At 51.4% G+C, this 26604-nt stretch overlaps 1 protein-coding gene across 6 annotated transcripts in view; it reads left to right on the plus strand.

Moving 5' to 3' along the window:
- Cdh23 (cadherin related 23) overlaps positions 1 to 26604 on the plus strand; it is a 332359-nt gene that overhangs the window by 305267 nt on the left and 488 nt on the right. For 2 of the 6 annotated variants that reach the window (XM_027388310.2, XM_035452204.1), the window contains 28 exons: positions 874 to 1007; positions 1352 to 1561; positions 2612 to 2719; positions 4457 to 4559; positions 5860 to 5985; positions 6883 to 7086; positions 8043 to 8501; positions 11859 to 11975; positions 13613 to 13837; positions 14371 to 14540; positions 14784 to 14921; positions 15890 to 16009; positions 17072 to 17249; positions 17372 to 17583; positions 18906 to 19097; positions 19228 to 19341; positions 20001 to 20130; positions 20223 to 20474; positions 20551 to 20712; positions 22736 to 22992; positions 23276 to 23373; positions 24129 to 24249; positions 24335 to 24414; positions 24681 to 24721; positions 24814 to 24874; positions 25243 to 25372; positions 25485 to 25607; positions 25893 to 25997. In XM_027388310.2, the coding sequence (XP_027244111.1) occupies positions 874 to 1007; positions 1352 to 1561; positions 2612 to 2719; positions 4457 to 4559; positions 5860 to 5985; positions 6883 to 7086; positions 8043 to 8501; positions 11859 to 11975; positions 13613 to 13837; positions 14371 to 14540; positions 14784 to 14921; positions 15890 to 16009; positions 17072 to 17249; positions 17372 to 17583; positions 18906 to 19097; positions 19228 to 19341; positions 20001 to 20130; positions 20223 to 20474; positions 20551 to 20712; positions 22736 to 22992; positions 23276 to 23373; positions 24129 to 24249; positions 24335 to 24414; positions 24681 to 24721; positions 24814 to 24874; positions 25243 to 25372; positions 25485 to 25607; positions 25893 to 25997 (4370 nt within the window). Of the gene's footprint in view, positions 1 to 873; positions 1008 to 1351; positions 1562 to 2611; positions 2720 to 4456; positions 4560 to 5859; positions 5986 to 6882; positions 7087 to 8042; positions 8502 to 11858; positions 11976 to 13612; positions 13838 to 14370; positions 14541 to 14783; positions 14922 to 15889; positions 16010 to 17071; positions 17250 to 17371; positions 17584 to 18905; positions 19098 to 19227; positions 19342 to 20000; positions 20131 to 20222; positions 20475 to 20550; positions 20713 to 22735; positions 22993 to 23275; positions 23374 to 24128; positions 24250 to 24334; positions 24415 to 24680; positions 24722 to 24813; positions 24877 to 25242; positions 25373 to 25484; positions 25704 to 25892; positions 25998 to 26604 lie in introns of those variants that run through there. The other 4 variants (XM_027388311.2, XM_035452206.1, XM_035452205.1 and 1 more) reach the window with 3 other exon arrangements.

Here is a 26604-nt window from a genome sequence, read left to right on the forward strand (position 1 = left end):
CCCAGAACTTACTGATATGCTGGCCAGCTTGCACTAGGGGACCTCCTGTCTCTACCTTGGGAGGCTGGAATTACAGGTGAGGCCTGCAACTTCCTGGCCTTTCCAGGAGGTTCTGGGGATTCAAACTCTGGCCCTCATGCTTGCACAGGAAGTGCTTCAACACTCAGCCCTGTCCTTACCCTAAGGGAGGAAGTGTCACCACAGAACGAAACACACATATCAAAAGGAAATAGATTTCTAGGGAGAGGCAAAGAGTCAGCTCTGCTATGTTGATATTTGCATAAAGCAGAGGACAGGTTACCGTGCTCTTCTTTGGTGGTGACTGCCAGCCTAGACAGTTGCATGATGTTCTGCTGTGGCACGGCCCAGTGATGGCCTTGTCCTTCAGACACCATGCAGCTCACTTTGTGGTTTTTTTCTACCTATCTAGAACACACTCTCGAAAGTGCTTAATACCATTGTGAGTTTCTGACCACAAGGAGTCAGCAAGAGTGTGGTGTGGAGGGAGGGGACCCAATAAGCCAGAGGTGGTGGCACATTCTTGGAATCCCAACACTTGGGATATGAAGGCATAAGGATCAGGAGTTCAGGGTCAGCCTGGGCTACATGAAACTCTGCCTCAAAACAGACAAAAACAAAGAAATCCCACCCCTGCTTTTCAACACACCTGGGTCAGCCTCTGGCCAGCTGGAAGCCCAGGAGGGAAGCTGATTGGTCAGGAATTACATACACATGTGGGTACGAAGGCCACGCTCTCATTATGCCCAAAAAGGGCCCATGCCTCAGCTGCCCGTGGTCTTCGTGAGGAAGGCTGGCGGGAGAAAAGGGGTTCTTAGTCGGGACCAGCTAATGCAGGCTTGTTCTGGCTTCCAGGGGAGTTCGTGATTTCTCCTGTGGAGGGTGTGCTGAGGGTCCGGAAGGATGTAGAGCTGGACCGGGAGACCATTGCCTTCTACAACCTGACCATCTGTGCTCGAGACAGGGGGGTCCCGCCACTCAGCTCCACAGTGAGTCTGGCCCAGCCCCATGGCATTCCTTGTACACTGTCACACTTGGCCCAGAGAAACCAGAGGTGCCTTAGCTGTGGGGACCTTGGCTCTCCAGGATTCTCTCCTCGTAATCCCCTCTCAAGAGTGTTTTTCCTGTGAAACCCCTGGCTCTGATCCAGACCTGTTACTGTGTACACTCTCTCCTCTACCACTCCTCTCCCCTTCTGTTTGGCTGGTTTTCTTCCTTCATCTTCCCCTCCCTTTACAACCTTCCTCTCTCAATGTCTTCACTACCTTTGCTCTGTCTCTGTCCCCACCCCCTTCTGTCACATCCACCCTTGACTCTCCCCCCGCACCCCCAGATGCTGGTGGGAATCCGAGTGCTGGACATCAATGACAACGACCCGGTGCTGTTGAATCTTCCCATGAATGTCACCATCAGTGAGAACAGCCCTGTCTCAAGCTTCGTCGCCCATGTCCTGGCCAGTGATGCCGACAGCGGCTGCAACGCACTCTTAACTTTCAACATCACTGCTGGCAACAGAGAGCGGGCCTTCTTCATCAATGCCACGGTAGGGTCGGACCTGCCCAGGGCCCCCAAGTTCTTCCTACAAGAGGCTTACTGAAGAGCTCCAGGCTCCACACTGGGGCAGTGACTTGTGCCAGTGAAGGAACTAGGCCCCAGAGCTGGAGTCGCAGCAGTTCTAAAGTAAATAGGGAATCCACCAGTGGTAGTGCACACCCAAATCCTGGCCAGCCTTTTGTTGTGAGTTCTGGAATTCATAAAACAAAAACAAAAACAAAAACAAAAAAAAAAAACCCGAATCAAAAAAGCAAGCATAAACTGGGTTCAGTGTTATATCTAGCACCTGAGGAATATTAGCAAAAAGATTAGGAGTTCAGGGTCATCCAGGCTCCAAAGTGAGTTTGAAGTCAGTCTGTGCTATAGGAGACCCTGTCTAAAAACAATAAGGCAACACAGTATGAAAAATCTGCTCAGAATAAGTAAACTCCTAGAGCCAGAACAGGTTATGGGAATTGCCCCCAGCAGAATTGCTCAATGAGCACTAATTAAACCGCAAGAGGGAGAAGCATTAGAAACAACTAAATTGGCCACAGCTTCATCCATCAGCCAGTCATTTGGTTATTGGTGCCTTCACTGGCACCAGCCAGGGTCTCCTGTGTCAACCACTATACACTTGCCCTGACCTAGCACTGTTGACATGCTTTACAGCACTCAGTGAGGAACCCAGTCCAAGTCAGTAGCCCCCTTTGGCTTTGTTGAACGGCTGTTCCCTGGTGTCCATTAGCCCCACGCCCACCCCCAAGGCTTCTCCTAAGCACACATAAACCCTAAATTGTAAGATGGCCTGAGCCATACTGAGGTGCACCTGACTTTCTCTCCTGGCCTCTTGGAGTGTGTGTAGACTGTTGACGCCCAGGTCCTCCAAGGTCCCCTCTTTTGGGATGTCAAGAACATGATCACTAATTTACCATCAATGTGGAAAGATCCCGGTGCCCTCCTCTGGCCCTTATCTCCTAGGCACTTTGGGGAACATGGGCATCTGGTGGGGGCAGGGGAGGGAGGTGCCTGCTCATCTAACCAGCCAGGCACATCCCAGACAGGGATCGTCACTGTCAACCGGCCCCTGGACCGAGAGCGCATCCCAGAGTACAGGCTGACAGTTTCTGTGAAGGACAATCCAGAGAACCCACGAATAGCCAGGAAGGTAAGGCTACGAGAGACTTGGGCGGGTGTGGGTGAAAGAGAGGGAAGGAGCTGAGTATGTGAGAGAATTGTGAGAGAGTGAGAATGAATATGCCCATTTTCTTTGGAGAGGGCTGGCAGCCTGCCAGGGGCTCAAAAGCTCACATCTGCCTTAGTTAAATGCTGGCTTCAGATCTGAGTTCTCCTGTCCACAGGTATGTGCTTGAGCCAATTCACTTTTCTCAGTCTCCCTTTTGTCTTAGCAATGCTATATCCCTAAGTCCTCGGTACAGGGCCTGGTCCGGAGCCAACACACTCAGTGAATACCAGATGGCATGTCTTCCTCAAACCACAGAGGTGTGTGCACACACTGGACTCAGGCCTTCACTTCGAGGTTCTAAGGTGGGGGGCTTTACATGGTCCCTCAGATGCCAAAGGCACAGGCTCTTGAAACTCAGTGGGTGCAGCCTGACAGTCCCTTTCAGGTTGGAGTTGGCCTATTCTACTGCTCCTAGTATTGGGGTAGAGTCCTGTGGCTGTTTCCTCGGCTCTGCTCCTGACCAGCTAAGTGACTCCTCAATACCTCAATTTCCCCATCTGGTTTATGTACTGGAGCACAAACAACTTACCAGTGGCTACCCCACTGAAGAAAATAACACTCCCACCTCTGGCAACAGTCTCTTGTGAGACTCTCTCATCCTAGATGAGCCTTGATGAGATACTTGATTTTATCATGACGGGATGTAATTTTGTCACATCCATACCTGTGGAGATGATCATGTGATTTCTGGCTCTGAGTCTATTAATGTGAAACATTGTGTTTGTTATTTAGTGTATATTGAGTCATCCCATCATCTCTGGAATGAAGCCAACTTGATCACATTGATCATTTTGACACATCTTTTATTTGGACTTGCAAGTGTTTTGTTGAATTTTATGCATCTGTGTTCAATGAAGAGAATGATCTATAGGTGGTGGTGGTGGGTGGTGGTTGGCACAGACAGCCATCCCAGTGAAAGCCATCTCAGGGAGCCCTTTCTTATACAATCCCTAGCATCAATTCTGTAAATTTCACAAAAGTGCTGAAGGTTGATCTGCTGTGTCCAGAGTGTCTGTGGCAGTGGTGGCAATTGTGTTGGGTTGTGGTGAGGGGAGTTGACTGGGGCAATAATTAAATGGACTAAAAAGAGAAGAGTCAGCTGGCAGAGTGATCAAATACTCTTGTTCCCTCTGTTTCCCTAAGTATAATGAATCACTTGTCCAATGTGGCTTCTAAGCTGCCATCTTACCCAGATGCCTGTCACAGGGCTTTGAAGCAAAGGTTACTTTCTCTGCGCCCTCACCCAAGTGCAGCTGAGTTGTATTCAGGGCTCCCGGGTGCAGGTCTGAGGTGCAGCTTTGTATAATAGCGTGGGTAAACTTGGACCACCATCATGCAGATATGAAGGTCTCAAAGCCGGGACTCACTGTCCAACCTAAAACCTCACCAGCAGGCAATGTTTTGTGGCTAAGTACCCCTCTGACCCACAACCACACAGCATTCTCATAAAAGAATTAAGATGCTTGTTGATCAGAATGGAAAGTGGAGACAGGCCAATCTGGGGAAGGCATCTTGTCAAGATCACCCAGTGAGTAGCCAGCAGAGAAGACACTAGAACTCTAGATCCTCTGCTTTAGGCTTTTTTTAATCCCCCATCTTTCAGTGTGGTTCCCTTCCACAATGCAACATTCAGCCCTGTCCCTGTTCTGCCCATCACAGGATTTTGACTTACTGCTGGTCTATCTGGCTGATGAGAATGACAATCACCCCCTCTTCACTGAGGGCACATACCAGGCAGAGGTGATGGAGAACTCTCCTGCTGGTAGGTGCTGGGCCTACCTGGGGGGGGAGGAGGACTCTTACTATATTAGGCAGACACCACTGGGACTGTGGGTACTGAGGATGCACTGTGTGCCTGGTGTGAGAGTTGGGCATAGAACCCAGGGGGTGCAGAACGGTACCAGAGGGGGGAGGGTGCAGCCCCAAGACTTGGGGGCTGAGGCTGCTAATGAGGCCACAGGTCTGTTTAGGAGAGAGATGAGTAGTCATTGATATTGATCACCCTGGGGTGATCTGAAAGCAGCCTCACTACCCGTCATAGAGAGGACTCCAAGGCGAAAAGAATGCCCAGCCCTGTATGGTAGAAACCCTGAGATTTGTCATCAGAAGTGGGGCTCAAGGACCCTGGCTAGCCAGTATAGCCCTTACCTCCTGCCCAGCTCTACTTAACCTTGTGTCTTGTCTCCCTTTGATGCCTCCAGGAGGTCCTCTTATCCTTCTCTACCCCAACCCTGAGTCCCCAGATCTTGATTTCTAATCAGAAAGAGATAAGTGAGACAATACTGTCTCTTGAGTGGATGTCACCTCCAAGTGGACATGACTTTTAAATTGCTGGTGTGCACGTTCATGCATTCACCAGTATACTGCCACATGAAGGCATATGTGTGGAGTTACATGTGGGCACAGACACATGTAGGCATGTGGGTGGCCCTATGATATACTCATGGCAAGTGTGCCTACGAGCAGAGATAGACGAGGGCACAACCAGGGGCGTCCTAAGCTTGGATGTGCTCTGTGTGCATGCAATCACTACTATGTGAACTCAGAGGCCCACACACTGTGTGTGTGTGTGTGTGTGTGTGTGTGTGTGTGTGTGTGTGTGTGTGTGTATAGCCACGTACACTGAGAGGCTCACACACTGTGTGTGTGTGTGTATAGCCGTGTACAGTCAGACCTTATAACAGAGCAATGTCTACTTGCATATGGACAGGCAAGACCCACACATGGAGGGGATACCAGGGAGCCCCCTAGATCCTCCAGTGGAGTGGCCAGCCTCAAAGGCTGCTGGGAAGCAGGCATGGCTCCAGGCAGGCCAGAGGGGCTTGCTCACCGCTCTTGTGTTTTCTCCCCAGCAGAGCTTTGAGGCCGCTCCCAGGCATCTGCGTTCAGTCTGCCAAGGCTGCCGCACTCAGGCCCGCCCCAGGGCCTCCCTACCTGCTCCCTGCCCACCTCCCTTCCTTTCCCTTTCATCCATTGTCAGCCATGGTCATGGGGGACACAAACAGGGAGGGGGGAGGGCAGGGACCAGGCTGGCCTGTGGTGACTCCTCTCCTCTGGCTCAGGGACACCCCTCACGGTGCTCAATGGGCCTATCCTGGCCCTGGATGCTGACGAGGATATGTACGCCATAGTCACTTACCAGCTGCTGGGTGCCCACAGTGAGCTCTTTGATATCAACAACAGCACAGGTAAGGATGCTGCTGCAGCTTACCAGTCAACCCTGGGGTGGGACTGGCCTGTTCTTGGATCTAGAGCAGTCGTTCTCAACCTATGGATCGTGACCCCTTTGGGGGGGGGGTCAAATGACCCTTTCACAAGGGTCACCTAAGACCATCGGGGAACACTGATCTTTTCATTAAAATTCATAACAGTAGCAAATTTATAGTTGTGAAGTAGCAACGAAAATAATTCTAAGGTTGGGGTCACCACAACATGAGACTGTATGAAAGGGTCGCAACATTAGGAAGGTTGAGAACCACTGCTCTAGGAATCCTCCTCAGTATGGACCCAGGTTCATATGAATCCTGTTCCTCATAGCCCACAGCCCACATTGCGACTGGATTTGGCCCCCAGAGTCTCAATGGGAGGACCCAAGAAGAAGCATAAGGCAACTTTAGGGACCAATTGCAGCATAGACTCATGGCCCAAGCAAACAGCCCCCATCTTTTCTCTGCACAAACTGTATTCTGGCCAGAAAACACCCCCTGATCAGCCAGAAATGGCCAAAGGTAGTATTCCTGTTCTCACACCAGACCAACAGCTCCCCAGGAGCCATATCACAACAATGTGGTCAGGACAGGAGGCTAGTCTAGTGACAGGGACATTTAGGAGGCATGTCTCTCCACGGAGCAGGTCAGTCCTCTGTCCTGGTCACTCTTGGCAGACAGGACCCCTAAGAACTACAGAGGCCACCAAGGAGAGACAACCATGGCAGATATGGGTGCTCCCTGGATGTGGGTAACTGAACCTTCAGGAAATAAAGTCACTGTGCCTTTCCTCCCTGTCCCTGATAACGGTGGCTCTTCTATTTACCCATCATGTCTTTTGCCCTATACATCTCCCTGACTGGTGGTACCGGGTACCAGGTGTGGTGACTGTGAGGTCTGGGGTTGTCATTGACCGGGAGGCCTTCTCACCCCCCATCCTGGAGCTGCTGCTGCTGGCTGAGGATGTTGGACTACTCAATGGCACAGCCCACCTGCTCGTCACTATCCTGGATGACAATGACAACTGGCCCACCTTCAGTCCTGCTGCTTACACTGTCCACCTACTGGAGAACTGCCCACCAGGTAACAATGGTCAGGTCCTGGGCTCTACTGATGCATTGCCGGGAGCTGATGGGTAGAGGTTGGGGGTTACAGGCTCAGGTGAACACAGAATCCTCTTCAGGGAAGAGTACTGGAATGAAAAAGAGTTGGGAGACTTGGACACTCCTCCTCAGAACCTTGGTATTCTGTGATGATCAAGTGTGTTCGATCCATGTTCCTCCAGTACCTATTATCACTGCTGTTATTTTGAGACAGGTGCTCAATATCATCTTCCAGGATATCCCGAAATGTAGCCCAGGCTGGCCTCAAACTCACTATATATCCTAGGCTGGTCTTGAGCTCACAGTAGTCCTCCTGCCTCAGCCTCTCAAATGCTAGGATTACAAGTGATATTATATAGTGATGGGATTACAAGGTGGTGTCCATCTAAGCCTGTGTTTTAAATCAGCAAAGACTCAGAATCATTCTAATCACAGTCCAGGTTAATGGAAGGAGGCGGGTATGTCTGGTTCTAAACATTGCCTGGAATAAGATGAACATTCTGAAACATGAAGCCATTGCTGTGGTATGTGCTGGCAAGACTGAGGAGAGGCCTCTTCTGCACCATCAGTAAAGGGTTCTGGGCTGTGCAGAGAAGGCTCCCGGGATGAGAGTGCCTGCTGAGCAAACGTGAAGATCTGAGTTCAAATCCCACACCCACAAACAACACTGGGGTATGGCTGTGGGTACACTCACTGGGGTAGAGACAGGAGGATCACTGGGGCATACTGGGTGCCAGTCTAGTTCCAGGTTCAGTAGAGAGACCCTGTCTCAAAGAAGGCAGAAATTGATGGAAGAAGATGCCTGGCCTCCTTGCACGTGTGCACGGGCATGTACAACTATATACATTTGCACATAAACCACACACAATGAACAGAAGTCCTGATCTGTCTAGAAGAGGCCCAAATACTTACCCACTCCCCAACTCCTTCCCGCAGGATTCTCAGTCCTTCAAGTCACAGCCACAGATGAGGACAGTGGCCTCAATGGGGAGCTGGTGTATCGAATAGAAGCCGGTGCTCAGGACCGCTTCCTCATCCATCCAGCCACTGGAGTTATCCATGTTGGCAATGCCACCATTGACAGAGAAGAACAGGAGTCCTACAGGTTGACAGTGGTGGCCACAGACAGGGGCACTGTCCCCTTGTCAGGCACAGCCATCATCACCATCCTGATTGATGACATCAACGACTCCCGCCCCGAGTTCCTCAACCCCATCCAGACAGTGAGCGTGCTGGAATCCGCAGAGCCAGGCACTGTCATTGCCAACGTCACTGCTATTGACCTTGACCTCGACCCAAAACTGGAGTACCACATCATCAGCATCGTGGCCAAGGATGACACTGACTGCCTGGTGCCTGACCAGGAAGACGCCTTTGCTGTGAATATCAATACAGGTACGAGGGTGGCCACTGGCTCGCTAACACCCTCTCCAGAGCCAGACCCAGACCCAGAATCCTCGCTTGCTCCCTCTCTGCCTTCCTCCCCCTCCTTCCTCTGCCATTCCCTTTATGCTCTTGTCTTTTCCTCCTCCCCACTCGCTCCTCTGCTGCCTTCCTCCTGCCTCTGCCTTTCACCTCCCTTGACAAACTGCTCAGCCCTTTCTGGCTCCTTCACAGCAGTGCCTGCCCCCCCACATTGACGCTGGCATTTGGTATTACAGAGTTTTAATGTTTGTAATTCAAATGGAAAACAGTACCAACACAGTATTTCCTTAATCAGGAGATTTGGCCAAACACTTTTGATTGATGCATTCAAATTTTCTATGAATTGTGTCTGTACCCTTATAATCTTCCATTATCATCAAAACAGAGTCATGGTTTTATCTTTTGTGGTTTATCCTGCTAACTATAACTTTGACAGTTTACTGTTTGTCCAACTGTTGAATGGTTTTGGCCCTCTGGAGAGTCAGGGAGGGGCACGAGTCTTATATGGAGTGTCACAAAATTTAGCATGGCAATGACAAAATGCTAAAAACTAAAAATCATCACTATTGAGAAAAATGTATAGTGAGGTAACATGAGCGCCCTGTAAATAGCCAGTAGCCATCAGTATACCGTTGTCATGATGACAGTATGGGGACTTTGGGATTCCTGCACTGCTGTGGAGTCCAGACCAAGGTCACCGTCACACAGCAATCAAACACAGAGTCATTCAGATCCTAGGCCCTAGCAGCACAGAGGTGAGTACACACCATGGGATGCCAGGCAGCAGTTAGCCATGGAGAGGGAAGGGTGTCTTCGTTTTAAGCGCTTGCTGAAAAGGGTAAGAAATACTGAGATACATACTACAGCAGCATTTGCATAATTGTAAGGGACAAAATGGTTCTCAGGCATGCTTTTATTTATTTATCTTTGAGATGGGTACTCATGCAGCCCAGGCTGGCCTCAAACTTGTAATATGGACGAAAATGACCTAGAATTTGGTCCTCTTTCTTCTACTTCTCAGGTGATGCCTGTAATACATGGAACTGAAGGGGTCAACCCCAGGGCCTCCAGCATGCTGGGCTAGTACTCCACAGCTGAGCTACACCCTCAGTCTCAACACACACACACACCACATGCATGTCACACTCTGCCTGAGAAGGAGAGACATGAGGGGATGGGGGACGGGTGGATACAAAAACCAGAAGAAATGCCAACAGTCATAGCATGCAGTGAACCAGAGTAGGATTAATCTCCTGTGTTTTCAACTCAAAGTGGGGGGGAAAAAAAAAAGATAACCCATGAAACCCTGGGAGAAGTTGGTAGCATTGTGTGCCAGCCCAGGCCAAGTCGAAGAGGTTCCTGGCTGGTCTGTCAGGACCTTGGAGAGCCACCCCACCCCTGCTTTCCTGGATAGCATGCCTCCCCAACTTGCCTCTTCCTTGTTCCCTGCTGCTTCTCACTGATTCTTTTTCTATTTTTCTTTCCAGTGTCTTCTCTGTCCACCTTCCTCATGGCTCCCAGCCCCCTTGCTTGGCTCTCCTACCCTTTTCTTCTGAGATCCTCCTGAGATCCTCCAATCCCCTCCCCTTCAGCTGGGTTCTCAACCCCGTTTCCTTCCCCTCTACTCCTTCTCCCCATCCCAGCCCCGCTTGCCCTGGCCAGCTCCGAGTCCCACAGCCACCGCCCCACCCACACCCTGCCCCATCCTCTTCGCTGCACCTGAACTAACCAATGTTAACCCTCTCTTTCTCCCTCACGGCTGGCAGGCCTGCAGGTTTGAGCTCTGTTCTGTCACTTCCCACCTCATCTCCTCTCTGCTTCACCCCATTGCCTTCCTCCATGCCTCATACCCCACCCTTCCTGCCCTGGGGGCCGGCCCAGGCCGTGCCCAGCCTTTGCAGACTGAACGCAGCTGCCCTCTCCCCAACCTCGCTCCCTAGCCTGGGGGACGGGGAGCGAGAGTAGGAAGAGGAGGAGGAGGAGGCGGCCGCCCAGGGTAAGTGACCACCCATGGCTGGGGACCTGTGGAGGACAGCAACCCAGCAGGGGGTCTGCCAAGGGGAAGGATCTCCTAAGACCCTGGTACCCAAGAGGGAGAAGGAGCTCTTGGTCTAGGGCAATAAAGGGAGATCGGCACCCAGGCCCCAACAGGCAGGAAGAAGAAAGCCCCCAAGAGATTGACCAATAGGTCTGTCCAGCAAAACCAGAACTTCTAGAGAGTTCCTCTCTGGTTTATGGAGCAGCTGAGAGCTCTGGGAGTCATCAGAGAAGAGAAGGATCCTGTTGTCACCACCATAGACTGATATCTCTGTCCTTTCATCAGCTCCATGTCATATTCTACTTAGGACAAAGGGGCATGCCTAAGGTCTCCAGCCTGTCCCTCCAGGGTAGTTGTCCTGCTTCCAGATGCCAAGAGATCTTCCCTGGAATATAAGCATGTGTAAAATTGCAACACAAAGCATTAAAATTTACCTTTTTCTTTTTCTTGCTGGTACTGGGTATTGACCAGGCCTTTTCTATGTATGCTAGGCGAGTGCACCATCACTCAACTGTATTCCCAGCCCCCATCTTAATTTTATTTTAATTTTAAGACAGGGTCTCATTTAATTTATCTTGAACTCCTGTTCATTTTTTTAAATATTAATGACTATTTCTTAATTTGTTACTTAAATTTGTATTTTATGTGCACTGGTGTTTTGCCTGCTTCTCTGTCTGTGTGCACAGGAGCCATCCAGGCTTAACCATGGAGCCATCATACACCATCATGCTCAGCTTGGTTTAGTTTTTGAGACAAGGTCTTGCTTTGTAGCCCAGTCTGGCCTCAAACTCACTGGCTTCCTGCCTCAGCCTTCCATGGCTGGGATTGCAGATGTATGCTCCTGGGCCTGGCTCACCTCAGCCATTTTTTAGTGTATTCTTCAGCAGTATGGAGAACATTTACACTGTTGTGGAATGCAAGCTTCATGTTGTATTTATTTTCCAAGATTACACAGCACTTTGCATCTAATTTCTAAGTACTTGGTTGATGGAATCATTTTTCTGATTGCCTGGAGTCTCTGTGGTAGTGGTACAATTTCCCCTGTTTGTAATGAGGAAAACAGAGGTTGGACAGCTTGCCCGAGGTCACCAGCATTGGCTGCAGAGCAGAGAGAGACAAGCCCAAGCTTCTATGGACGACTATCTATAGACCATCCCAGCCACAAGTCTCGTGGTCCATCGGGGACTAGTGCCCTCTATCAGGATGGGAGTGTGTTGGGGCGGGAGCTGTGTGAACCCAGACTTCATGAGGTTCCCCTCTAGCTGAGTCTGACTTGGTCTGGCCCACAGGGTCTGTGATGGTGAAGTCTCCCCTGAACCGAGAGCTGGTTGCTACCTATGAGGTCACGCTCTCAGTGATCGACAATGCTAGCGACCTCCCGGAGCGTTCCGTCAGTGTGCCAAATGGTAAGATTCCCTGCTAGTGTCTCTTATGGGTCACTCAGAGCCATTTGAAGGCTGGGATAGGCTAAGAGCAAGTACAGGCCTGGCTGTAAGGATGGAATCCCAGGACTCAGCTGCCAGGGCTACTGAAGAATCGGGCTTAGGAAAGTGACAGCCACTCTGAGACTCAGGGTAACTGTGACCCTAAATGTGTGTGGTTTGTACCCTTAGACTCTGAGGGGGAAGAGAATCGGTAAAGCTGGCAGGGGGAGGATGTCAGCATAATATTGGAATCCAGGGTGTGGCTAGAATAGGAGACCAAAACTGTCCCTCTGATAGTGATCTGATAGGAAGCCATGAGGTCAGGACCGGAAGCGAAGAGCAAAAGAAGGGAACTCAAGGCTGCAGACCACAGTGGGGCAGGTTCAATGATAGAGAAAGAGGGGCATGCACTGGGAAGCTATTATGGGCTGGATTGGTTGGGCTAGGCAGAGGGGGCAATGGAAAGAGCAGGGAAGGGGTGGTCTAAAGTGGCTACTGCCAGAAGACAAGGACAGTTGTTGGGGTGGCTTGGGCCTTGTAGACACTGGCTGCTTATCTTCACAGCCCAGAAGCCCAAGTGTTTCAGAGGGAAGTGCGCACTTGTTTATCTCTGACATGGCCTGAGATTTTAAGGTCAGAGGCCCAGGCTGCTTCTGCTGAGGGGGGCCACTCAGAGGGGCTAGAGAAGGCTGGATCAGAGGAATGGTCTGGACCATCTTCATCTTAGCTCTCAAACTTTGTTGGGAAACTGTGGCCCCAGAAAGAACAAGGGCTGCATCAGAGCCACCCAACCCACTGGTAGAATACAAGCCCCTCATCTTATGGAAGAGTGATGCTCAGATCAGAGGGAAAGGTGTCCCAGGTTACAGTCTGAGTATTGAGACAGACTCTCAGGGGAGATGTAGCTCAGTTGGTGAAGGTCCTCTTGCAAGCATGAGGACCTGAGTTTGATCATAAGAACCCCCATAAAATTCCAGGCATTAGCTGGGAAGTGGTAGCCCATGCCTTTAATCCCAACACTCAGAAGGCAAAGGCAGGCAGATCTCTCAGTTCAAGGCCAGCCTGGGCTATAGAGCAAGTTCCAGGACAGTCAGAGCTCTATACCAGGAAACCCTGTCTGGAAAAACAAAAAGGAACAAAATTCCAGGCACAGTAACACATACCTGTAATCCCAGGACTGGGAGGTAGGGACCAGGCAGATCCCCGAACTGTTCCTGACCAATCTGTTTAGCTTACTTGGTGAGTTGCAGGCAAGTGATAGACCTGAGGAAGAGCAACTGAGGTTGACCTCAGGCCTCCACACCCATACATACACATAGGCATGTGTATTTTCATGCACCTGTAGGAGTGTACACACAAACACACACATACACACATACACACATACACACATACACACATACACACACACACACACACACACACACACACACACACACACACACACACGAACATCTCATGCACATAAAACAGTGTGTGACATTGCTCTTCGCTGAACTTGGAACCCCTAGGCTCTGGGGTGAAGGAAGACAAGTAGAGCTTAGTGTGGGGGAGGGCAGCAGGCATCAGGGTGAGATACTGGTGTCTACCCCTGGTATTTTCTCCCACCCCCACCCCAGCCAAGCTTACGGTCAACATCCTGGACGTCAATGACAACACACCCCAGTTCAAGCCCTTTGGGATCACCTATTACACCGAGCGGGTCCTGGAGGGGACCACCCCAGGAACCACACTCATTGCTGTGGCTGCAGTTGACCCCGACAAGGGCCTCAATGGGCTGATCACCTACACCCTACTGGACCTCACACCCCCAGGATATGTCCAGCTTGAAGACTCTTCAGCAGGTAGGTGGTGGATCTCCCAGAGGGAGGATGGGGTTGTGTATACATACGTACCTGTTAGCCCCAAGTGGGACTGTGATCCACTTCTTAATATCTAGTTGGGACCCCACCCCCCACCCTGCAGTGGCCTAGGCCAGATTCAAGGCGGTTGGCATGCTAGTCATTTTCCCATAGTTGTAGCTTGGATGGAAGCCCATAGATGTCTGTTGGAGCCCTTTCTTCTACCGTTTCTATCACCCAAGCTCCTACGAGCATATCCCCTTGGGAGTGGGGTCTTAGACATGGAGGTGTCTCGGGTGCCTTGGGGTCATTGATATTCATTCCAGTGACTCCAGGAAGCTTTCTTAGCTGCCCACTGAGAAGGACAACTGAAGACGGTCTCTCCTCAACCCCTGCCCTGCCATGGGCAAATGCTCCCTTTTCACATTTCTTGCAAAGAGCCCCTCCTCCCCTCAGAGTCCCAGATCCTTACTGAAATCTGGAGAGCAAGGATGAGGAGTGCCCACACCTCATCAGGGGGTGCCTCTGTGTCTCAGGGAAGGTCATTGCCAACCGGACAGTGGACTATGAAGAGGTGCACTGGCTTAACTTCACAGTGAGGGCCTCAGACAATGGGTCTCCACCCCGTGCAGCCGAGATCCCGGTCTATCTGGAAATTGTGGACATTAATGACAACAATCCCATCTTTGACCAGCCCTCCTACCAGGTGGGTGTCCAGCCCAACACGAGGGGCAGGAGGACCCATACCTATTCCGGGGGTCTTTGGTGTGCCTTTCCCTAATGCTTACCCTCTGCCGGCCCCTGGAATGCTGAGCAAGCATGAGCAACATGCTGCCCTGGGGCCCCTCTGCACTAGGGAATTATTGAGCAGTATACAAACTCCAGGGATGACCTTGCCCCCTCCCTTTTTCCCATCCCCCTCTGCCCTCTCTCCTCCGCCACTCTGTAGGAGGCTGTTTTTGAGGATGTGGCTGTGGGCACAGTCATCCTGAGGGTCACTGCTACGGATGCTGACTCCGGCAACTTTGCCCTCATCGAATACAGTCTGGGGGATGGAGAGGGCAAGTTCGCCATCAACCCCAACACTGTAAGTAGGCAATAGGGGAGGGCCTGACCCTGGGAGTGGGAAGGCCCAGAGTCCTGGTCTAAAAAGCCACCAAAAGCATCCCCCCCACACCCCCGCCGCATGTCCCTGTTTCTGGGTCCTGTCTCCTGAGCATTTGTGGACTCAGGCTGCTTTAGCAAAGATAGAAAACTCTCCTCAGAGTCCCAGGTGGTGTTAGGACTGCGGCCCCTTATGTTCCAAGACAAACAGAAGGAAGTGGCCACCAGCTTTAGGAACTGGCCCTTTGGTGTGACAGGATGTGCCCCAAAACTTGAAACAAGTCCCGGGAACTACTTCTTGAAACTGTCACCTGAGGAGCGCTGTAGGATTTGGGCATGATGTCGAAGCACCTGCTGTGTGCATGGCCCTGTACTCAATGTGGAGAGAGGGAAAGGTACTCGAAAGGGTGGGATCCACAAGTCCCCGTGAGTCTCAGTCTTTTGTGAGTAGAAATTCCTAGGAAAAGATGGGATGGGAACTCAAGCATCTCTTTGTCCAGGAGCTGCTGTGTGCAGTGTGAGGAGGCAGCCTCGCAAAGGGCAGGGCTCATCAGAAGAGCCTCTCCCGCTTCCAGGAGTTGCCCTCCTGTTCCTCTCTCTCTCTCTCTCTCTCTCTCTCTCTCTCTCTCTCTGCACACTTCCCTTTAGGAGGTTTTTTTTACTTCTGCTCCATGTGAGCACCAGGTATGGTCCCTGGCATTGAAAACAATGGCTGTTATCATTGTACGTACTCTATGCCAGACAGTGGTCAGGCAGTTGGCTGCAGCCTGGCCGGTCACTCCATTTCAGATAGAATGTGGTAGTGAGGGCAAGAACAGGGATATCATGGACACTGGCAATTTGCTTCAGAGCATTACCTCCAGACTCTAATAGTGCCTTGTCACTATTAGTAGTATGCTCAGTAAACATGTCAAATTGACTAGTCACCTGAAACCCTCCTCTTCCAACTAGGGTGACATCTATGTGCTATCCTCTCTGGACCGGGAGAAGAAGGACCACTATATCCTAACGGCCTTGGCCAAAGACAACCCAGGGGATGTGGCCAGTAACCGTCGAGAGAACTCTGTGCAGGTGAGGGGCCCCAGCCTGGGCCCAGAGCAGGAAGCAGCAAGCCAAGTCCATAGAGAATGACTGTTCCAAGTGGGAACAGGGCCACTAGCCCCCCTCAGGTGACAGGAAAGAAATGAGAGGTTGACTTTCTGGGACAAACCTCTCATTCCCAAATGTTGCATGAACAGCCACGTATACCTAGTGACACTTGTGTGTCTTCATGGCCCAGCATTTCCAGGTGCCCAACAAAACAGTACAGCAACAAAAACTAAACTCTCCATCTTTACTCGTGGTTCCTTTTTTGGTTTTTCGAGACAGGGTTTCTCTGTATAGCTTTGGAGCCTATCCTGGCACTTGCTCTGGAGACCAGGCTAGCCTCGAACTCACAGAGATCCACCTGCCTCTGCCTCTGCCTCCCGAGTGCTGGGATTAAAGGCTTGTGGCACCAACGGCCCGGCGTGGTTCCTTTTAAATTTGTTTTTTGGTTTTTTTTTTTTTTTTTGTTTTTTTTTTTTTTTTTCAGCTTTTTGAGACAGTTTCACTCGGTACCTTATGCTGCCCTGATACAAGGGGCCTTCCCTGGAGGGAAGATGCTCCAACTCCGGGGTTCTCATGTATCCCAGGGTAACTTCAAACTCTTGTAGCTGAGGTTGACCTTGAACTCCTGATCCTCCTGCCTCTACCTCCAGAGTGCTAGGATTACAGCATGTACAACCATGCCTGGTGTGTGAAGTGCTAGAGATCGAGCCCAGAGCCTCATGCATGCTAGCTACCAAGAGACCAGTACTCTGTCAACTGAGCTATTCCCCAACCTAAGACCCTGGCTCAGAAAGCAAATAAATATAGATGGGTGTGATAGCATATGCCTTTAATCCTACCACTGGAGAGGCAGAGAGGCAAGAGGATATCTGTGAGTTCAAGGCCAGCCTGGTCTACATAGAAAGTTCCAGGACAGCTCATAAAGATCTTGACTCAAAACAAATTAATTTACTAGTTGAATGATGGTACTTTCCAACCGGGGTGGTGCCCTGTATGACAGGGTTTCCTAAGGCAACCCCTTTTACTGTCTTGCAATCTCCCCAGGTGGTGATCCAAGTACTTGATGTGAATGACTGCCGGCCTCAGTTCTCCAAACCGCAGTTCAGCACAAGTGTGTACGAGAATGAACCAGCAGGCACCTCGGTCATCACCATGCTGGCCACCGACCAGGATGAGGGTTCCAATGGGCAGCTGACCTACTCTCTCGAGGGCCCTGGAATGGGTATATGGGCTTTCTTGGCGGGTAGGGAAGGGCAAACAGCCATGTCTACAGCCCTGGGCCTAGAGGAGGAGGAGCAGACAATGTCTCAGCCAAGCCATTCCTTTGCTCTCTCCCACTGCCAGAGGCTTTCTTCGTGGACATGGACTCGGGCCTGGTGACCACACAGCGGCCACTGCAGTCCTATGAGAGGTTCAACCTGACTGTAGTGGCCACGGATGGTGGGGAGCCCCCGCTCTGGGGCACCACCATGCTTCTGGTGGAGGTCATTGATGTCAACGACAATCGCCCTGTCTTTGTACGCCCACCCAATGGTACCATCCTACACATCAGAGAGGTATTCCCAATCCCGGGGCCACTGCTCACGTGCAGCCCACTGCCTCATCCTGCACTCACCATCCGGCAGAGTAGAAGGGGCCCCATAGTGAAAGTGTGGAAACTGAGGCCATACAAGCAGAGCAGACTTGCCCAAGGCCACACAGAAAAGATCTTAAGGGTTGGGTAGTCCTGTAGGCAGTGCTAGGAAAAGATCTAGGTTCAAGTGCAACTCTTTGGCTATGACCTTGTGTGAGTGGATTCTCCTTTTGAGTCTTGTTTTCGTATGAGAATGGGACTAAGAATGGCACACACATCATCTCTTGTCTGTAGACTCTACCAAGGAGTATCTGGTCTCCTGCTGCCCCCTTCCCCCAGACATAGTTCCATCTGTCTGGTGGCCCTGCTGATGCCAAAATATATGGCTCAGATTCTCTCAGTCTTTGGTCTAATTGGCCATCCAGTTAGGGGAAATGTGTTGTCTTCTGCTCTTCCCCTCTACCCTAAGGCCTGGGTGATCATTGGTGGGTATAGTTGGGATACCTCTGGCTCGTCCTTTGCCCTACAAACTCAAGCAAGTCCCACATCTCAGAACACCAATGCTGAGACCGGTTTGTCATTCTGCCTGCTATTTGAGGTTCTGTGGGAGAAATACTGGGCCTGGCGTCACCCTGCAGTGATGCTTTGATCCTTTTTGCTTTGCCCACTAGGGTGCTCACAATGGCCTAACTCCCTCAAATGACCCTGCAGAGACTTGGGGTACACACTTTGCCTGCAACTTCCATCTTATGCTAATTGTATTCTTCCTTGACCCTATATTTTTTTAACTCATTGAATCTCATTTAAATTCATACATTCCTGTCAACTGCTTCAAATCTTTTTTGTGTGTGTGAAAGAAACAGGACATAAATTAATAATAATCTAATTCTTTTTCCACACCAAAGGCTCCGTTTGCTAAGTTTTCCCTTCAAGGGTTTTATATTTGGGGAGATCCATGTCTCCTGAACAACCAGCATTTATAATTATCTGTCATCCCACATCTTATTAATTAGAGGACTGCCATTTGGAGCATCTACTCATTGTGAACAATGAGAAAACAATGAGGCCAGGCTGAGCTGAGAGTTTTCTAACAGGCAAGAACTATGTTCTTGCTGGAACATCCTTAGGGGGAGGGGCCGGCATACGTCTTCAGTGGGTTTCTTCCATGTCATAGACAGAACTTAGAGGAATGCAGACACTTGAGGCTTAGAGAAACGAAGGCCTGGGCTGAGGGATGTAAGCTCATCAGGGCCTGGCTCTGGGGTTTTTCATGACCAGGTACCCACCCCCCATGATCCCCCACAGGAGATCCCTCTACGCTCCAATGTGTATGAGGTCTATGCCACTGACAAGGATGAAGGCCTCAACGGGGCAGTGCGGTACAGCTTCCTAAAGACAGCAGGCAACCGTGACTGGGAATACTTCACCATCGACCCAGTTAGTGGCCTCATCCAGACAGCTCAGCGCCTGGACCGAGAGAAGCAGGCAGTGTACAGTGTAAGGGGAGGGGTTGGGGTGGGGCTATGTGGACCACTTATGGGGGACTTGTTCCCCTGAGCTTCCTTAGGGCCCTAAGCCAACTTCCAACCTCATCTTTCCCCCTCTGACCGGGAACTTTCACCTCCAGCTCATCTTGGTGGCCAGCGACCTGGGCCAGCCAGTGCCATACGAGACGATGCAGCCATTGCAGGTGGCCCTGGAAGACATTGATGACAACGAACCCCTCTTCATGAGGCCTCCTGTGAGCTCACCCATCCCCTGCACCAGTGACACCCCCACGGGGACTCACCACCTGTGAGCCCACACATGCGTGTACTCTGCCATGATACACATCTGGTTATTACACAGTGAGCCTCCATCTACATCCGCTGATTACAGAACAGCGATTCCCCCAAACAGCTTAGGGCATTTAAAGTTGGGTGCTACTGCAAGGCCTCATTCAGTGATCCAGAAAGCAGGCAAAAATGCCCAATACCTTTGCATTTGTGTGCACACATAGGCACTCTGGAATCTTGAGCCATAACTTGGGCAAAAGTGGGTAACAGAACTTGAAGGGTCCTGGTGTGGCTTCTGGAGAGAGAGAGAGAGAGAGAGAGAGAGAGAGAGAGAGAGAGAGAGAGAGAGAGAGAGAGAGAGAGAGAACACATATATGTATATATGCATAGGTTGTCCTATAGAGGCTGCGTGCATGCACATAAGAGTACACGTGAGTACACTTGTTGGGACCTGCACTTAGACCCTGGGGATAAATCAGAGGTTATGCCCTGTCCTCATAGAGGTTGTAGTAGTTCTGCTTGCTCTCTAGGCATCAAAGTCCTCAGACCCACAAAGTAGGTACCCAAAGGTCCTCTGGCCAGAGCCAAAGCCTTGTGCCTCCTGTAACTACTTCCTCTCCTACAGAAGGGAAGCCCCCAGTACCAGCTGCTGACAGTGCCTGAACACTCCCCCCGTGGCACCCTCGTGGGCAATGTGACAGGTGCTGTGGACGCAGATGAGGGTCCCAATGCCATCGTGTACTACTTCATTGCAGGTGGGGTCAACGGAGCCTTGCCCCCACCTGCCCTGGGTTTGAAGGGGACGCTGAGTGCCCTTCCCCTCACCCTGTGCCCCATCCACCTACAGCTGGTAATGAGGACAAGAACTTCCACCTACAACCTGATGGGCGCCTGCTGGTGCTCAGAGACCTGGATCGGGAAAAGGAAGCCGTCTTCTCCTTCATCGTCAAAGCATCCAGCAATCGCAGCTGGACCCCTCCCCGAGGACCCTCCCCAGCCCTCGATCTGCTGACTGACCTCACCCTGCAGGAGGTGCGCGTTGTGCTGGAGGACATCAATGACCAGCCGCCACGCTTCACCAAGGCTGAGTATACCGCAGGTGCAGGGACCAGCCAGGGCCTGAGGGCATGGGTGGCTCCTTCCCTGACATTGATGTGGCCTGCCTGTTCCCGCAGGAGTGGCCACCGATGCCAAAGTAGGATCCGAGTTGATCCAGGTGCTGGCCCTGGATGCGGACATTGGCAACAACAGCCTGGTCTTCTATGGCATTCTGGCTATCCACTACTTCCGGGCCCTTGCCAATGACTCTGAGGATGTGGGCCAGGTCTTCACCATGGGTAAGAGCCCCTGTCACTGCATGGACTTCAGACCTGAGATGGAGTCTGTGTAAGCACAAGACACGGGGGCCCATTCATGTCAGCCCTTCTGTTCGCCCACCTGGTTTCTGCTATTCGATCTGTTCTCTACCTATTTGCCTCTTCATCTATACAAGTATTCTTTTTCTATGTATGTATGGGGTGCGTTTTTATTCTGGGGCTCACAGAACTCATGTAGAGAAGTAGGTAGACAACTTGGAGGAATTGGTTCTTTCCTACACTGTGTGAGTCCCCAGGGATCAAAAGCAGGTCACCAGGCTTGGTGGTAAGTGCCTTTGTCCACTGAGCCATCTCACTGGTCTTGTTTTATTTATTTATTTTTTTTAAACAGCAGGGTCTTATGTAGCCCATCTGGCTTCAAGATCTCTATATAGGCAAGAATAATTTTGAGCCACACACAATGGTGCAAGAAGGGAATGGCAGACAGACAGATCTTTGAGTTGGAGGCCAACCTGATCTACATACTGAGTTCCAAGACTGCCAAGGTCATATAGTGAGACCCTGAGTGCCTGATCCTCCTGCCGCTACCTCCCAAGGACTGGGGTCACAGTCATATGCCACCACACCCAGTTTATACACTGCTAGGGATGAAACCAGGGTTTCATGCATGCAGACAAGCACTGTATCAACTGAGGGAGCTACATCCAAGTCCTCTTTTGGTTTTCTCATCTTTTGTCCACCCATTCATCTACCCATCCCTCCCTCTGTCTGTCATCCACCCCCTCCCAATGCCCCTGTCCACAATGCTCCCCATCTTTGCATTTGCACCCCTTGTGTGTCAGGCATTGGGTAAGGCACTGGGGAGCTGGCAACATAGCTCTGAATGCACACCTGTGTGCATGGGCAAGACACTGGGTGGGCCTGCAAGGTGTCCGTTACTCTCCAGCCCACGTGGTCTCCTCATCTGTGTGTCAGTCTTGACTGTCAGGAAGACTTGGCCTGTTACTCAAGGCTTCTGTGTTTTCCTTCTAGTCCCTGATTCTGGCCTCATAGCCCCTATGAGCTCTGTATCCTTATGGGCTCTGTATCCAGACAAGTCAAATGGCCTTGGCCAATCTACTCCACCCACCCCTAAGCCACTGACCCTTCTTCCTTCCTTGATACCATCCCAACCTCCATCTTATCTGATATGCCACCTGTCCTTCAAGGTCTACTTCAGATCCCACCTGCTTTATGTAGTCAGATACCAGCCCCTTCGCCCCTGAACTCATTGCCCTTCTTTAATGTGAAGGTAGGAATTGAACCCAGGGCTTTGGGTGTGCTGAGCAAGCCCAGCCATTGAGCTGTGATCCCAGCCCTCACTGCTCTTACTTTAATAGGCCAGGTTGCAGAGAAGCTTAGGGAGCCTGCCTCCAGACACAAAGTGGCAGGTTTCAAATCCTTGTCTGCCTTGTCAAGGGTGTGCCAGCTCTACTTGTCTCTGTTGTATTTGTGGAATTCTGAAGTATGTGTGTCTAGTGCACCGGCTCTCAACCTGTGGGTCAAAACCCCTTTGGGGGTTGAACAATTCTTTCACAAGGGGTCACCTAAGAGCATCTGCAGATCAGACATTAACATTATGATCCATAACAGTAAGCAAAACTACAGTTATGAAGTAGCAATGAAATAATTTCATGGTTTGGGGGTCACCACAACATGAGGAACTGTATTGAAGGGTTCCCAGCATTAGGAAGGTTGAGAACCACTGCTCTAGTACATGGGAAAGACCATATGAATCTCAGAAATGGTAATCACACCCTATCTATCATCTTTGGACAGGAGAACCTGAAGTTGTTTAAAATGCAATGTTTAAATAAAAACTGGAACAACCATCAAAAGTAAGGGATTTCAGCCAGGCATGGTGGCATATGTTCATAACCCCAGTACTCAGGATGGGAGGAGGTGAAGAAATGTGACCTCTTCCCAAGGATATGGGGATGGGAGCCGCCGGGTTCAGCGTCAGTGTGTGGCCCCTGAGCTATGCCATCCTTGGACTCTTTCACAGGAAGTGTGGATGGCATCCTACGCACCTTTGATCTCTTCATGGCCTACAGTCCTGGCTATTTTGTGGTAGACATTGTGGCCCGAGACCTGGCCGGCCACAATGATACGGCCATCATCGGCATTTACATCCTGAGGGATGACCAGCGTGTTAAGATAGTCATCAATGAGATCCCAGACCGTGTGCGTGGCTTTGAGGAGGAGTTCATTCGCCTGCTCTCCAACATCACAGGCGCCATTGTTAACACCGATGATGTGCAGGTGCCCTGGGGCCCGAGAACTGGGGTAGTGGGAAGAGAAAGGGGGCAGATGAGACACCTCCTTAGTCACTCATAGCCACATGGCCTTGAGGGACGGCCCCAGGTCTGCGGGCCTCCATTTCCTTATCCATAAATAAGGTGGATAATGAAGGAGCCCTGTGTGGAGGTTAGTGGAGATTTGGCAGTGATAGGTCTCATGAGATACATTGGATGGGCTCCTGCAAGATGCCCGCCCATCCCGTCCCCTGTGCAAGATCTACCCCACAAGCTTTCTTCTCCCCTAGTTCCATGTGGACAAGAAAGGGCGAGTGAACTTTGCACAGACAGAGCTGCTCATTCACGTGGTGAACCGGGACACAAACCGTATCCTGGATGTGGACAGGTACGTGGTGGGGGCGGGGGGGAGCTGTGCCCTCCTGTTTTGAGGGATGGGAACCCCCAAAGGAAACACATACTTTATTATTGGACTCAGTGCATGGTCAGAGCTGGGGGAAAATACAATGAGGTACCAAGAGCTATGTTCATCCCTCTGGACCTCACGCTCTGTCTTAGCGTTTCTCTTGCTGTGAAGAGACACCATGACCACAGCAACTCTTATAACACTTAATCGGGGCTGGCTTATAGTTAAGAGCTTTAACCCATTATTGTCATGCTGGGAAGCATGGCGGCACACAGACAGACATGGTGCTGAAGAAGCTGAGAATTCTACATCAAAATCTGCAGGCAGCAGGAAGAGACACTGGGCCTGGGCCTGGCTTGAGAAACGTCAATGCCCACCCCCACACAGTGACACACTTCCTCGAACAAGGCCACACCTCCTAATAGTGCTGCTCCCTGGTGACCAAGCATTCAAATCGATGAGTGTATTGGTGTGTCATTCCTATTCAAATCACCACACACTCCTTGCATATAAAGTGTCCATTTGTTTGGGGTACATCAGGGCCTTGAACACTGGCCTGGGGGTCCTGTAAGATGCTAAGCTATCCCAGCTAGGTGGCTTTTCTCTTGCGAAACTTCAGAGCAGAGTGTGAACATTGGGGCTCATGGCAGGAGCAGAGCACATTGCTCCCTGGGTGGAGGGTGGCTCTTGAAGGCAGTGGGTGGCAGAGGTGGAGCAGAGACCACACCCTTGTGCAGGGTCATCCAGATGATTGATGAGAACAAGGAGCAGCTGCGGAACCTTTTCCGGAACTACAATGTCCTGGACGTGCAGCCTGCCATCTCTGTCCGGCTGCCGGATGATATGTCTGCCCTGCAGGTACCATCGCTCTGCCAGTCAGTCCCTGTGGTCTGGGTTGTGCCCCTGAGCCCACCCGCTAATGGCTGGCCTGCTATCTCCACAGATGGCCATCATTGTCCTAGCCATCCTTCTCTTCTTGGCTGCCATGCTCTTCGTTCTCATGAACTGGTACTACAGGACCGTGTGAGTGACCCCACCTCAGGCCTGACCATGACTGGCCAAGGTCTCCTGTCAGCAGGCACCAAGGCAGGCAGGGCCGATGACCAGAGATAGCAGGGCAGCTTCCCTTAGGGGACTGACTCTATCTCTTCCTCCTCCCTACTCTTCTTCCCACCCTCCTCCTCCCCTTCTCTTCCTCCTTCCCCTCTCCTTTCCCTTCTCCTCCTCCTCTTCTCTCTCTCTCTCTCTCTCTCTCCTCTCTCTCTCTCTCTCTCTCTCTCTCCCTCCAGACACAAGAGGAAGCTCAAGGCTATTGTGGCTGGGTCTGCAGGTAAGTGAAGGCTATTGGGGGCCAGGGTAAGGTAGCCAGGTGCACCTGTTGGTTGTACCCTTTTCCTCCTCACTCAAATCCTCTCCCTGCAGGGAACCGTGGCTTCATTGACATCATGGACATGCCCAATACCAACAAATACTCCTTTGACGGGTGTGTGGGCTCCTCAAGTCTGCAGATCCCCTTTGGAGATCCCTGAAGTACCCAGCTAGTGAGAAGTTATCTGTAGCGGCCACTGGCTGAAACACAGAGTGTGGGCACCCCCTAGTGGGCTAGTCACTTCTCTGCACTCTCAGAAATGTGCTGTCCAGGGGGCATAGAAAGTGGGTGAGGCTTCCCAGGCTGGCATGCAGTCCTGGCTCTAGCAGGATCCTAGGATAGAAGGATGTAGCCACAGGTGCCATTGCAGAGTTCCTATGTAGACCTGCAGAAAGCACTATGGCTGGCCAAGGGAACGGGCAGGTCTTATAGGCAAGGCTATGAAGGCATCTTGCCCCCCCTCTCCCACTCCCCAACTGCAGAGCCAACCCTGTGTGGCTGGACCCTTTCTGCCGGAACCTGGAGCTGGCTGCGCAGGCTGAGCATGAGGATGACCTGCCTGAGAACCTGAGTGAGATCGCAGATCTGTGGAACAGCCCCACCCGCACCCATGTGAGCCAGGGTGGCAGCCTGTGGCCGAGCTAAAGACTTTGGAGGGTGGCTCCCTCTGCCATCTGCATATGGTGTCAACCTCTCTGCTCCAGCCAGCATTCTCTCCCCCCAGGGAACTTTTGGGCGTGAGCCAGCAGCAGTCAAGCCGGATGATGACCGATACCTGCGTGCAGCCATCCAAGAATATGACAACATTGCCAAGCTGGGCCAGATCATTCGAGAGGGGCCTATTAAGGTGGGCGCTCCCCTTCAGGGTCCTGTACACAGACCCCATCTGAACTTGATCCCCTACTCAAGGATGCTTGGAGATGTTTATCTGGACCTGCCTTAGATTAGGAGTTTGGGCACTAGGACTAATGAGGTTTGTGTGGTGTCTTAGAGGCCATCTGGCTGGCCAATGGTCAGGCTCTCCTCCCATCCTCTGCTCTAGGACCTGTGCCCCCCTCATTGCTATGGGAGTATGTGCAAGGGTAAGGCAGGCACCAGACTAAGCGGAGAGTTAACCCTCTCCTTCCCTCAGGGCTCGCTGCTGAAGGTGGTCCTGGAGGATTACCTACGGCTCAAAAAACTCTTTGCACAGCGGATGGTGCAAAAAGCCTCCTCCTGCCATTCCTCCATCTCCGAGGTAGTGAGGTAGCCTCGGGAGCGGGAAACTTGTGTGCCCGTGTGCCGTGCCCCATTCCTGGGGATGCTGCTTTCTCACCGTCTCTACCACCCTGCCACTGGGGAGTTCTCCATCTGTGCTCTTCTCTTCCTCCCTCTCGCTCACCTAGCAGCCAAGCCCAAAGTCTGTGCCAGAGGCGGCTCCAGGAATTCAGATAGGAGGTTGTGCTATATGGACTCAGCGGGGTCTTTCTGGCCAAGAACCCCAAACTACCTTCTAAGGGGACTTCACTTTAAGAAATGAGTCAGAAGGGCCAAGCAGGCCTACATTGGCTACTATTTCAGCAACTAGAGAGTGATCGTTACACTAGCTTTCCCTGAAGCCCATTTTCACCTGAGTGTATGCTACCAAGAGGGGTGGAAGGCCTGGGAGGAGCCAATGTGCTCCTCCTAGACTTCTGGGGAGTTCTACCTGGCCATGCTTAGTATCAGCGTGGTTACAACTCAGACACCACAGTGGTGTCCAGATTGACACCCACACTGGATGACAGGTGCTAACCCTTTTAATTTGAGAAGGCTGGCAGGCCTGCTGGGTGGATCCATTAGATGAGGTAGTGAAGAAGCGGTCA

Source organism: Cricetulus griseus (genome assembly GCF_003668045.3).
Source record: "Cricetulus griseus strain 17A/GY chromosome 1 unlocalized genomic scaffold, alternate assembly CriGri-PICRH-1.0 chr1_1, whole genome shotgun sequence".
Classification (NCBI taxonomy): Eukaryota; Metazoa; Chordata; class Mammalia; order Rodentia; family Cricetidae; genus Cricetulus; species Cricetulus griseus.